Source organism: Zalophus californianus, chromosome 4 (assembly GCF_009762305.2).
Source record: "Zalophus californianus isolate mZalCal1 chromosome 4, mZalCal1.pri.v2, whole genome shotgun sequence".
Lineage (NCBI taxonomy): Eukaryota > Metazoa > Chordata > Mammalia > Carnivora > Otariidae > Zalophus > Zalophus californianus.
Genome location: NC_045598.1, coordinates 77,696,332 through 77,709,903, shown reverse-complemented (window position 1 = coordinate 77,709,903; position 13,572 = coordinate 77,696,332). Strand labels below are relative to the sequence as shown.

The window sequence follows — 13,572 nt, the reverse complement described above, 5'->3', positions numbered from 1 at the left end:
CGTATTTATCCCGAAGTGTTTCCACAACAAGCTATTTCGGGGCAGCGGGGCAGGTTTCGCTCTGCGGACGCCGCGGCCACTCGCCGGGCTCCAGGCCGGCGACACCGCTGGCCGGTGGTGATTCACGGCCCCGACCTGGGGGCGGCCCCTGCCCAAGAAGGCGGCGGGGTTGGGGTGGGGGTGGAGGCGTCCGGGGCCACAGGGGCGGGGAGACCTCCTCCGAGCTGGCGCTCCCACTCCCCGGCGCTTCAGTCAATCTGTGTCCTGAATCTGTGACTTCTTCTCGCTGCGGAAGTCTCCCAAGAGCCAAGAATGGTTCATTTTCTTTTGAGTCATTTCTAGTGCCTGGGTGTTGGGCCCTCCGGGTCTCCCCACCCCCGCAGTCCCACAGAGCAAAAACGCCAAGGACCTCCTGGGAGGGCGGCTGAAAAGGCCGGGCCCCCTGTCCGCCTCCTAGCCCCTTGCGCAAAGGAGCGCGCCCAGACTGGGGGTTGGGGGGGGCAGGTCTGAGAGGGCTAAGAGAGCTACTCCTTAACGCTCAGGAAGTGAAGCTTGTGGTTTTGGGGGCTGAGCTCGGAAGGAGATTAAAAAAAAAAGAGAGAGAGAGAGCGCAGGCTCTCCCGAAAGCAGCTCAGTTTGAAAACTCTCGGAGCGCAGTGCCCGCGCCCTGACCCCGCAGGTAGGTCTGTTGCGCCTGTTCTGCGCCTGCCCCCCTGGTGGGGGCGGCCGCGGGGACTAACGGGGCAGCGCCGCTGCGGGGGCGACCAGAGGGCGCTGCCGGGATCCCCCCCGGCTGCTGGCCGCTGTGCGGGAGCCCCGAGAACCCTATCCGCAAGGGATTTTGGCGCAGGGGAGCAGGATTCATCCGGGAAGGAAACATCTGGTGGGGAGGCGGTGGCAGCTGGGCTCAGGAGGCTGCCCGTCGGCGCCTCCACTCCCGCCTTCCCGGGCCCAGACCGTGAAGAGAGGCCCCAGGCCGCGTGCGCTCGGGGGGCGCCCCGCCCTCCCGCCGCCAGCTGCTGCGCCAGGTAGCCTTCCCACGCGCTCAGCCCTCGTCCCTACCACCCCCCAACCCATTCCGCTCTCCCAGGATCGGGCCGGGCCAGCCGGCAGGAGAGAGAGGCGCGGGGCTCGGCCTGGGTGGAGAGGACGCCTGGGTGCCCTCCTGATTCCGCGCGATCCCAGCCAGCACAGGCTCAGCGCCCGCGCGGACAGTTCCCCCTCTGTCACCACCTCCGCCCGACTTCGCGCCGACGCAGACCCAAGCCTCACGAGGGCCCTCGAGACCATTTCACCCCGTATTCCTTTACCTCTGAGTTTCATGGCTGTCTAAGGAATTCGTTTTTAAGTTTGTGGTGTCTAATTATACGGCCGAAGTGGCGTCGCAAGCAGAGGCCCAGGGAAAACTGTGGTGGCCGAACTGCGTCCTGGGGCGGCCCCAGCACCTCCAAACCTCCGACCTTAGGGGCGGACTCAGACGGGAGCAGGTGGCACCCTCACTCCTAGGGGCCTTCTGGCTCTTAGGACTCCTGAAAGTTCTCCTGAGATTCCACTACATGCCCCAGCCGTCTTTTCTCCCGAGCCTATCGCCGCTCCACCCCACCCCCAGGGAGGGGGACACAGTGGGACGTGGAATGCCCTCTAGGGAACGAGTCCCTGAGAACTCGTTTTGAGCTCGGAGCGCCAACGGGCAGTCTTACTGTCCTGCATCCTGCCCTGAGAGCCAGGCAGCTCCGAATCTGGCAGCCTAAGCCTCGCGAAGGCCAAGGACTAGGGGTCTTGCTCCGGCCCGTGGTCCCCCAGCACACTTGTTCCTGAACTAGACAAGACCATGGAGAGCTGCTGTGCCCGAAGAGCCTACAGCTCCCGTGTGAACCTGACCTCCATCGAGAGGAAGGCAAATTCGTTTTCCTCAGACCTAGTAGCCGGTCTGGTTCCGCCCCCAGCAGCCCCGCGCGGAGCTGGAGGCGCTGCCCCGCCTCACGGCCGGGCTCAGGTTTCGACCCCGGGATTAGGTGAACTGATTGGGGGTTAATGAGAGCGGCGCCGCGGGCAGCTAGCTCCCTCCCGCGCCTGGACCCCCGCTCTCTGGCCGCCGCGGAGCACCCTGCGCTCTCCGCGTCCGCTAAACTGTTGGCTCTCCGCGGACTCCAGACACAGCGCAGTTCACAGCCAGCGCGCGCGAATGGGGCTCGACTTCCCCTAAAACAAGGTTTTCGGTGAGCAGAACGAAAAGTGCTTTTTCCCAGGACTTGGTTTCCGAGGTTAGGTCTCCATGGTCTGGGGTGTCTTGCCCCAGACTTCTGCCTGCCTCCGCGGCACTTGCGTCTCCAGACCAACTTTTTCCTCGCGTGAGGCACGAGTGAGGGGCGAGGGAGATCACCGGGATGCGAGTTCCACTAGGGGCCGGGGTCGGTCCTCTGTCATACCCCCTCCCACCACCTTCCTGTTCCTCTTCTCTCCTGCCTTTCTTTATCCAGCTTCTGCTGCCCTCAGCCCCTCTGCAGCTGTCACCCGACCCTGCTCCTCAGCCTGCCTAGTGCGCTCCTCCCCTCCCACCCCCCTCCAGTTTCTAGCAGGCTCCAGAAGGGCTTGGCTCCTAGCCCCTTCCCGGTCCTCGAGCGCGAACACATCCCTCGGCCTTAAATCGATCAGCGCGTCCCTGCTGCCCTCTTCCCCAGCCCGAAAACAGGGCCAGGCAGGCAGTGAGTGGTCGAGCGGGGGTAACTGGCCAGTTGGGGACATCGGCTCTCCGGAAAGTTTGATTGCCAGAGCGAGTTTTGCGAGGGAAGGGGAGGGGCCAAGGGGGGGTGGGCAGGGCAGAAGGAAGAGGCCTGAGCCTGGGCCCCGAGACGGGTTTTACCGCTCAGCTGTGACGGCGGCGGCGCGCTCGCGCCACCTGTCCGAGTGCCACCTGGTGAGCGCGGCGCAGCGGGGCCAAGCCCCTCCTCCTGCGGGCCTTCCTCCCTCCTCCCGGCCGGAGCTCTCTCTCCACCCGGCTGCCCAGTCCCGAGCCCCGGAGCGTGCTGACCCGCGTTTCCACCCGGTTCTTCTCCTCTCGTAGGTCTCCGCCTGGCTGGGGCTGAGCAAGCACTCCGGGTAACAGTGGGCTGACTGCGGCTCCAGGGAGCCGAGTGGGAAGCGCGCCCGACCACCATGCCGCGTTCGTTCCTTGTCAAGAGCAAGAAGGCTCACAGTTACCACCAGCCGCGCTCCCCGGGACGCGACTATTCCCTACGCCTGGAGAATGTCCTGGCGTCAGGCGGAGCAGGTACAGGGTGCGCGGGGGCCGGGCGGGGCTCCCAGGGATGTAGATTCTGAGCCCCGCCACACCATCCCCCAGGAACCCGGCAGGGAGACCCTGACGCCCCCTTTGCTGCCTCTTCTGTTTCCTACCGTCCGGGTCCCTTCCGGGCTTGTCGCCTAGGTGCCACAGCCTCTTTGCTCCCGCCCTCGGATCCGGAAGGGTTCCCAGCCAGGTCTGGGAAAAGAGGAGGACGCCAGGGTGCCACGGTCTGGGGGGCGCCACTTCAGAACTCAATCAGGCCCAGCCTGAGCTCCTATCCTCCCTCCTCTCCGCAGACAGCACCTCGAGCGCAGACGGGGCGAAGACGGAGCCCCGGCGTCGTCTGTCCCCCGAGGCACAGTTGACCGAGGTCCCAGAGAGATCCTCCGCATCCCCGGGCAGCTGTGAGGGCAGCGTCTGCGACCGGAGCTCAGAGTTTGAGGACTTCTGGAGGCCTCCGTCGCCCTCTGTGTCTCCAGGTAGGAACCCACTGGGAGCTCTGGGGCCGAGGCGGCAAGGAATAAACTGAGGCGGCTTTGGGTGGAGAAATGCTAAATGGATGGCAGAGAGTCTTTCCGAGAGGAGAGCGCTTGTTTATGGGGTAAGGAGGCCCGTGGGGGAGGCATCTGGCTTCTGAACCGGGACTGAGTTAGCCTGTTCGCAGGGTCTGCTGCTTGGATCCGAGGCGGCTGGACCCGGCTTGTTCATTCCCAACATTCGTTTGGCAGAGATGGTGGGTGAGAGAAAGTAAATGAGTCGTCTTGACCGACAGCAACTGAGACATTTCGTTTTCTCATCAGCTGACTGTTTAGAAAGAGCTGGGATCCCAAAATCCAGACCCTCCGAGTCTCAAACAGAGACCTGGGCAGTCTTTAAAACTTCCTCTGGCTCCTGCAGCAACGCGCCTGGCAGAGCTGGGTGCCAAGCAAGAGGGACGGGTCGGGCTGAAAATCTCTGCCCTCCTCTGAGTCTTCGTAGGCGTGGATCGGGGGTCCTGTTTCAGTTTTCGTTTTGCTGGGTTGGCCTAGTCTTGGGGACCAGTCCGTTGGCTTAATTTCCAGACAGCAATTGAGGCTTGCGCAAACGTTGGGTGGGAGCAAGTCTTGGGTACTGGCCAGGGAAGGAGAACGCAAACCAGCCGGATTCTGCCAAGTGCCTGTTATTTCCAGATTGCACTCACTAGTTTTAAAAGACAGCCCCAACCCCATCCCACACACAGTGCGTTGACTTGACTAAAGCCATAACTCCAGCGAGTGTGTCTGGGAGCCTGCGACTGGGGGATTCTTCTTGGCTGTGCAGGACACGGCCCTGCAAGACTGGGTGCCGCAGGAATCTCTCCGACGGAAACTTGGGGTACAGCCTGTCACAGAAATGGCTAGCCCGGAGTGTAGGGTGGGAACAGATTTGTAAATTCGTATGCAAATGGAGAAAGGATACGTTGGGTATCTGGTTTTAGCAAAATTCACGTTGTGCAGGGGGTGCAGAAGGCCACGAATATGGGAAAGCCATGTCCCTGGCAGGTGGTGGCTAAACCTTAATGAAAAATTTGGATTTTTCCCCTCATAAAACTATGACAGGAATGAGAATAGGAGTATTTGGCAGGCAGTTCAAGCTCCAAACCCTCTTGCCACTGCCCCTTTGCTACCTGCCCTGGCTATTTAATAACTGTGAGGAATGTTAACACCTTCCCGTTTTTTTTTTTTTCCAAACAGATGTCTTCGGTAGGCCAGGCCGCATTTTATTGGTCCTTTCCCCTCCCTCCTTATCTATCCCGGAAAGAAAAAGGACGGAGTGGGAACCTGTAGGGGCCGGGAGAGTGTTGGCACTGGGCGCTGGGCGCTCTGCGCAGGAGCGCTGTCCAGACCCTAACTGTGGCCACGTTCTCCTGCTTAGCTCAGCTCAGAACATTTCTCCAGCACAGACAGCTTGGCGCGCTTTTCTCTGCGGGACCGCGAAGTGCTCGGGTCCCGTCAGCAAGGACCCTCTTAACGTCGTTTCCGCTGCCCTGGCGCCAAATTTACCCATCTCCTCGACCGATGTCATTTTAATTATCCGTTCGCCGCCCTGCCGCCTCCAGTGATCCTCGAGACCCCAGAGACCGGGTCCGCGTTTTTTCCCGGGGGCGTCATGGCACCTAGCGCGGCGCCTGGCGCACGGAGTACTCCACCAGCGCCGGGCGACTGGCAGACGCCGCCGGGCGGCCTCCGCCCCGCCGTCTGAAGCCTAACCGGACGCCCCCTTGTGTCTCCACAGCCTCGGAGAAGTCGGCGTGCCCATCGCTGGACGAAGCCCAGCCGTTGCCCCTGCCCTTCAAGCCGTACTCTTGGAGCGGCCTGGCGGGTTCTGACCTGCGGCACTTGGTGCACAGCTACCGGCCGTGCGCGGCCCTGGAGCGCCGCGCCGGCCTGGGCCTCTTCTGCGAGCGCGCCCCGGAGCCAGGCCACCCCGCGGCGCTCTACGGCCCGGAGCGGGCTGCGGGCGGCGCGGGGGCCGGGGCGCCGGGGGCAGGCAGCGCAGGAGGTGGCGCTGCGGGCGGCGCGGGCCTGGGGCTCTACGGCGACTTCGGGCCCGCGGCGGCGGGGCTGTACGAGCGGCCGACGGCGGCGGCGGCCGGAGGGCTGTACGCGGAGCGCGGCCACGGGCTGCACGCGGACAAGGGCGCCGGCGTCAAGGTGGAGTCGGAGCTGCTGTGCACCCGCCTGCTGCTGGGCGGCGGCTCCTACAAGTGCATAAAGTGCAGCAAGGTGAGGCTCCCGCGCGCCTGGCTTTGTCGGCCCCGCGCCCGCGCCCCCGACCCACGCCCCTTGGCCCCTCTCAGCGGCCTTCTTCCCGGCCCCACCCGCCTCAGGTGTTCTCCACGCCGCACGGGCTGGAGGTGCACGTGCGCAGGTCCCACAGCGGCACGAGACCCTTTGCGTGCGAGATGTGCGGCAAGACCTTCGGGCACGCGGTGAGCCTGGAGCAGCATAAAGCCGTGCACTCGCAGGTAAGGGCGGGGCGTATGACCTCGGGCGGCCCTGTTCAGGTTTTCACAGTCGGGGATGTTCTGCTTGTCTGTGCAGCACCGGCCACCCTCCGCCTGGCAGCTTTTCCCTTGGGCTTCCCTGGATTGCCCCCAGTCTCCTCCACCATGTCCCTTTGCCCAGATGTAGGTGTGTAGGGAAAGGTGGCCGGCTCAGGCTTAGAGGCAGCCCTAGAGTTTGGTGTCACATCATTGTAAGCCTCCAGAGGGTGATCCAGATCGTTACTTTGGGTTTGAAGAGGGTTTCTATGCGCCCTTGCTGCTGATATATCAGATTTATTAGCTCTGGTTTTTTTGCCTTGCTTCTTTTCACCAGATGGCTGTCGCTTAATCTGTACTGACCCCTCCAACTGAAAGGAAGGGATGTCAGCTCATTGAGAGCATCCAGGAGCATATTTGTCCTGCTGTTATTTCATGCATTCCTTTATTAGTATTTGTTGTCCAACTTCCAGCTGCTAGGCTCTTGAGAATCATGGAACACAGCAGGTCCCTGACAGGATGCCCCCACGGAATTTTTCAGTTTAGCTGAATGACAGAGGGTAGATAAGCAATTAAGTACGCAACTAACTATGACAAGTGAATGCTTACTTACAGAAACTTATTTACAAAAAAGAGTACCATTCTCCCATCTCTCTCAACAAGGGCTAGAGGGCACGGTGGTCTCAAGTGACTGAGGTCTAAGCCTCCTCTTGAGGAGGGTGGAGAAGTGTTTGTAAATGGGTGTCAAAAAAGCAGGGTGGGGATACGTTTTTGCCATGGGGTGTGGAGGGTTGTGGGTGAAAAGTGGGTAGAAAAAGTGTTAAAGGGGAAGAGGCTGGGGTGGGGAGGGTGGAGGTTGGAAATAAATCTGGAGACAGGGATGATGGGGCAGGCTAAGTGGAAGGGGAGCCTGAAGGAAGGGAGAGCCCTGGTTTGGGGGATTTTATGGTCGGGTTGGTGGTGAAGAAGACGGCAGCCTACATGACTACAAAAGGAATGCCACATCTTTCTATCCACAGGAACGCAGCTTTGACTGTAAGATCTGTGGCAAGAGCTTCAAGAGGTCATCTACACTGTCTACGCACTTGCTCATCCACTCAGACACCCGGCCCTACCCTTGTCAGTACTGTGGCAAGAGATTCCACCAGAAGTCAGACATGAAGAAACACACCTTCATCCACACTGGTAAGCTGAAAGCCCTCTGGCTTGTCTGAAAACACCTGGGGAAGGCTGGCGTGGAAGAGCATTGTTCTTCCTTCTGAGGCCAATATAATTCGCCTTTGCTCTGATATTCTGGCTACAGAGTGAGTGGTAGATGAGGCCTTCTAGATGGAGTTAATCACTGCAGTGTGTTCAAGAAAACAAGGAGGCAGATTCTCTTAGATTCATTTACATACAAGGTTCTCCCCAGAGGGGCCTTGGTGTGGGGCTGCATTTGAAGAACCATTCAGAAGGCCAACCTCAGGTTCTCTATCCTTGCAAAAACTATTTTCCTCTAGTTTAGCTGCTGCTCCAACTGCTGCCTGCTCTGGGTGAAATACTAAGCTCCAGAGAGTGAGGTCTTTCTCCAGGGCTGCCACCCAGCCTTTTAGGGAAGCAGGAAGCCTTATGTGTGGTCTCTTGGCTGTATTTCTTGCAGTCTAAAAGCCTATTCTGATTGAGGAGGAAAAAACAATGGTAAATATTACTAAGCTGTCTGCTAAGTACTTTTTAAATGCATTATCTCACTTTACACTCACAAGAAGTCTGGGAGGTAGAGACTATTCCTTATCCCCATTCTAGAGATGAGGAAAGTGAGGCACAGAAGGGTCAGGTAACCTGTCCAGGGCCCTGATAGCAAGCAACAGGGCCAGAACTTAAATTCAGGTCTTCCTGACCTCAAATGTGTATTATCTTGACCACTGTTTACTGTATTCTATTTTCAGAGCCATGAGGGTTGGTAGATGTAGAAAGCTTCTATTCACTTACTGCCCTTTTCAAAATATCAGTAAGTTCATGCCATAATAATGGTAACTCTTTACCTATTATAATACTTCATAATTTAGAAACTGCTTTCAAACCTATCCCTTCTTAAAAAAATCTATCCCCCCCTTTTTTTAAGATTTTAGTTATTTATTTGAGAGAGATATAGAGGGCATGAGTGGGAGGGGCAAGGGAGAGGGACAAGGAGACTCCCCCCTGAGCCAGACATGGGGCTTGATCCCAGGACCTTGAGATCATGACCTGAGTCAGACGCTTAACTGACTGAGCCACGCAGGCACCCCATCCCTTCCTTTGATCCTCACTGCCACCCCAGTAAGTAGCCTTAGGGTGATGAAACTCAGGGTGATGAGATGATTTACCGAAGATCAGACTGAGAGTAAATCTTGGGGCCATGGAATGCTCTGGATTCCAATCCTGGGATTGGAATGTTAGGTAAAGACCTAACATTTTGATTGTATATCAGTGGTAGTTTTAATGCCAGGAGCAGTCTCTTTAATAGTAAATAAGACATGTACAAGAGACCCAGAATTCTGACTATTTTATTCCAGAATATGAATACTGATTTAAAGCAAGTTTCAGTGTATTCCAAATACCTACCTTTGATGCTTATAAATATGTTTGGGCAGTGTAGACCCCCTTCAGAAAACCCAGAAAAATATCCTACTTTAATCATGATCCCTTACCTGAAATTTCCGTTAACTCACTCCTTTTAAGTAAAGGTATTCAAGACCCTTACCAAAATGCAACTAGGATTTTTTTTTACTTTTTTTAAAAAAGATTTTATTTATTTATTTGACAGAGAGAGAGAGAGCACAAGTAGACAGAGTGGCAAGCGGAGGGAGAGGGAGAAGCAGGCTCTCTGGTGAGCAGGGAGCGTGATGTGAGGCTCGATCCCAGGACCCTGGGATCATGACCTGAGCTGAAGACAGACACTTAACAGACTGAGCCACCCAGGCACCCAAAATGCAACTAGGATCTTGACTGAATGAAACATTAAGTCTTTATCAAACATTCACATCATAGCTAGAATTTGTTTCTCAGATTTGTTTGACTAAAGGGATAGGCTAAATTTTGATGGGTGGTTCCTTATTAAAGAAATCTGAAACATGAAGACAGAAAGGGGTGCAGCAAGAGGGACAGAAGTTTCCTCAAAAACAAACCTCATCTATTTTGTGCACTTTTCCAAGACCAAGCCCTGACAATAATGACATGCTGAGGCTCTTTGGAAATTCATGTTATTTACCCAAATATTAAACAGCACATGAATTGGGGGGGAAGACAAAACTTTTTTTGTCTTTTCTTTTTTTTTTTTTAAGATTTTTATTTGTTTACAGGGGTCCCAGTCTAGAACTTAGAAAAGTAGAGGTAAAAGATATTTTTTCTCCTCTACAAGGTTATAAAAGGAAGGAAACAACCAGCAATACTGAAAAAGATATTTATTTGGGAGAGAAAGAGAGAGAGAGCGTGTGGGGAGGGAGAGAAAGAGGGAAAGAATCTTAAGCCGACTCTGTGCTGAAGACAGAGCTTGACAGAGGGCTCGATCTCAGAACCCTGAGATCATGACCTGAACCAAAACCAAGAGTCGGACACTCAACCAACTAAGCCACCCAGGCGCCCCTGAAACTTTTTCTCTTTGTTACTTATTAATTTATGGTGAACACTTGCAAGGATATAAAGAATCCTTATAAAAAGAAAATAAAATCAAGTTGGAAAGGATCTGCTATTTAAGAAATACTTTGTGACCCAAATGTGGAGTTTTAAAAATAAGACTTTGAGACATGTCTGTGCTTCAGATGCATTCTATCATCCTTCAAAAGCAAGAAAGAAGGCAGGCTCACTGGTCCATACAAACCAACACCCACTTGGAAACTCAGATTTGAAAACTTCCTCTGAATTAGAGCAGAGTCACATGGCCCCCACCCCCATATTGAACATCTGCTGTGGGAGCGCTCTGCTTCTAAAGTCAGGGGTATCTTGCCAGGGTGGATTCAGCTGTGAGTCTGGGCACGTGGCCTTTGCTGTTTCCGTTTAGCAGGAAACGGTTTGAGGCCTTTTGCTGGGAACCCCCGCTCAGAAAGTCTCCCTTTCACTTGCTGCACCCATGACTTCCCAGGAGTTGCGTTGCAACACGTCACCCTCCAAGTTGCTTGAAGGTCTTAGACTGTGGTGCAGCCAGCTGCTGCCAAGAGCATGTGGGTCACAGTGAGTCCCCTCTAGCTTGATCATAAGCTCATACTTCCTTCCCTCCCCTCCTCCCTCCTCGCAGGTGAGAAGCCCCACAAATGCCAGGTGTGTGGGAAGGCATTCAGCCAGAGCTCCAACCTCATCACCCATAGCCGCAAGCACACAGGCTTCAAACCCTTTGGCTGTGACCTGTGTGGGAAGGGCTTCCAGAGGAAGGTGGACCTCAGGCGGCACCGGGAAACCCAGCATGGGCTCAAATGAAGGCCCTGATTGGCTGCAAGGAGCAGTTACACAACACTACGGAGGGCAGCCTCCCCACTTGCCACCGTCCACGTCTGACTTCTCAGGCCCTCCATTCCTGTCCAAAACTCCCAGCAGGGTGAGCCCCTTCACCTTACTTCTGGGAACTGCCAGAAGGGATAAGTTATCCTTTCAAAGTTCAGCCCAGAGTGGGAACCAAATAACTCACTGGGTTTTGGACACACCAAATAGGCTCCCTGACACCTGAAGACTCGAAGTCAAGGGGGGATCAGCTAAAATCTCAGGCCCTGCAGTTCTTCGCATTCCCAGCCCTGCTCCACAGACAGGAAAGTCCTTCAGGTTTTTACCCTCCTCTTGCCCCACCCCAGATACTTGTGTGGAAGAGGAGGGGTCACCATCTACAAGGTGGACACATGCTAATGTTTTTTTTATCTAGAATGAAAAATGAGTGTTACTTTTTGTTTTTCTTTCTGGGGAGTCTTAATCCCTTTCTATTGGGTGCTGCCTATAAATCTTGGAGGGATCAATTCTCCCACTCGAAGACTGGTTCAGAAATGGATTTGGGGAAGGAGTTTCATGCTTTTAAAATTACAAAATACACTGTCCAGCCTGCTCCAAGCAGGAGCAGAAGACACGTGGACTTGGTGGTGAGAGGACAGGAGAGTCCTTTCTGCAGGAGGCTTGTGAAGGCTCCCTCTGAGGAGCTGGGATGACAGAGCAACACCTCTGGACAAGATACCACCCCCTCACTCAGCAGGTGTTTGTTGACCACCAGGTTCCCGGCCTATGCTAGGTATGGGGGAGCCAGAGATTAAAGTTACGGCCCCTGCCCTTCAGAAGCTAACAGTTGTACCTCCTCCAAGTGGCTGGATCTGCTTTTTCCCTCCTAGGGAATTCAGAGAAGACAAAACAAAATCTTGACCCTTCTTTTCTGACACGTTTGGATTTTATCAAGAATAAACAACAACAACAACAAAAATAGCTGAACAGATACTTCCAAGATGCGTGTGTATATTCAGTTTTTTAATGTTAAGCTGATATTTTTAAGATGTCTAAGCTAGCAGGCATGTGGAGTGACCCTCCATGTGTACTATAAAGAAGAAAAAGTGGTATTTTTACTTTGATGAGGTTTGTAAATGTTTTTAGACCTTCTGGAGTGCATTATGTTTGTTAATACATATTTATTAGAATGATGTTTTAAGTTAATAAAGTATTAAGACTCTGACCTATTGCTTTTCATTTAGGCAGGAAATTGGGGAAAGACCTTTGTTTTAGTCTGTAGTGGGAGTTGGCACTGAAAGAAACTACCGTGGGGTATTAAAAGTAAAGCAGGCAAGCCAATATCCAGAAGAGAGGAAAATGCAATTGCTCTGATTTTCATTTGCTTTTTACTTCTATACCTCAAAGATCCTTCTTTCTTAACAGAAAAACTAGGTATACAAAACTAAGCTCCTACCTTTTAAAGTCCCTAGTGGTCCCACATGAACATAGGTACTTCTGAGGACTTCAGGGTTTTTGTGGGTTGGTAGGTTGGTGGGTGGGTTTTTGGTGTTTTTTTTTTTTTATAGGCCAGAAGGCTCCCAGATAAATAAAGAAATCACAGGTCTTAGGTCCAGAAATAGAATGTTAGTCACAGCTCTGTCACCAATATGTTGTGTGACTTAGACAACTTTTTTGGCTTTTAGTTTCCTTGACCATAAAACGTGGATATGGTCTGTCATGCCAGTCCAACCCGGGCTATTTGATTCTGTGGAGACTGGAAGGGAGAGAAAGTATGTGATATTGGTTAGTTGTCTCACCTAAGGCAAGTCTCAATCTAAAGACGCATCAGGGGCAGTAAAAATTGGAATTTGGGTTATTTCTGGCTCTATCCCACCTGTGGGGGTTTCTTGCTGATTTGAAGCAGTCCTTTACGAGAATGAAACCCAGAATAAGGGAATAAGGTTCTGACCTAAATCCCGACTACTTGGGCTCATTCTAACGTCTCCCAGCCAAAGTATGTCTGGCTCATGGTGACCACCAGTAGATTGTCCATTTCAATTCAAATCAACTTCACACATATTGATGAGTACCTAATATGTGCCTGGCACTGTTCTAGGTGGTAGGGTCACAGCAGTGAGCACAGTGTCCTGCGGAGCTTTATTTATTGGGTCACTGCTGAATCTTCAGCTCCCAGAACAGTGCCTGGCACACAATAGGAGATCAATAGGTACTTGCTGACATAGGTAAATAAGCAAAGACAGTAAAATCCCTGCTTCATCCTGACTGGCTCTGCTTTCTAGAGCACAAGGGGAAGAGAAATTGAAGGAAACCAATTGAACACAGGACTCTCTGGAGTTGGTGGGTAAAGGGGCTTTGAAACTGCTTTTCTCCAGTCTCTCCAAATCTCAGTCCTTGGCTATGCTCACCTGGTTTTCAACACCATGCCTTTCCCTGTCAGTTTACTGTCATTCAAAATTTAAATTTGCTTATAATGTTTTAAGATAATTTTCCTGAACTAATGGGTGAGCAGGTATAGCATCCAGGAACCTCTTCCTCGTGTCCTGGGAAACAAAATTCCCAATGAATAAAGATCACAAAACGTCCTTCTTACAGAATTCACTGTGCACACTGGTTGATTATTTCCAACCTGGTTTGAAAAGTAAAGAAGTTGCATTGAGAGGTAAGTAGACTGATTGAAGTCTAGTTATCTGTCCTGTCCTTCTCTTATGACATTTAGAACTTTTGAGCCATTTTCATAATCCTTGTTTATGCTATAAATGAGAAGTTATAATTTTGATGTTAACAGTATGCCTTTTTAGAGAAAAAAAAATACATCTTGATATCCTCAGTTCAGAATCAAAACAAATTACTGTGA

At 53.3% G+C, this 13,572-nt stretch overlaps 1 protein-coding gene across 8 annotated transcripts; it reads left to right on the top strand.

Annotated features, from left to right (window-relative positions):
- The first annotated feature begins 578 nt into the window (after positions 1 to 578).
- GFI1 (growth factor independent 1 transcriptional repressor) lies at positions 579 to 11,938 on the top strand. Of its 8 annotated transcripts, XR_003523544.2 has the most exons (8): positions 579 to 679; positions 3,065 to 3,271; positions 3,583 to 3,765; positions 5,540 to 6,030; positions 6,105 to 6,272; positions 7,307 to 7,472; positions 8,213 to 8,274; positions 10,537 to 10,609. XR_003523544.2 is itself a non-coding variant. In XM_027614286.2 (7 exons), exons 2-7 carry the CDS (start codon positions 3,157 to 3,159, stop codon positions 10,713 to 10,715), a joined length of 1,272 nt encoding a protein of 423 aa, XP_027470087.1. In that variant the 5' UTR covers positions 579 to 679; positions 3,065 to 3,156; the 3' UTR covers positions 10,716 to 11,933. The 8 variants fall into 8 exon arrangements, 7 of the variants coding, with proteins under 7 accessions (XP_027470087.1, XP_027470073.1, XP_027470100.1 ...); XM_027614286.2 differs by lacking the exon at positions 8,213 to 8,274 and having other exon boundaries at positions 6,135 to 6,272; positions 10,537 to 11,933; XM_027614272.2 differs by lacking the exon at positions 8,213 to 8,274 and having other exon boundaries at positions 10,537 to 11,933.
- Positions 11,939 to 13,572: the final 1,634 nt, after the last annotated feature.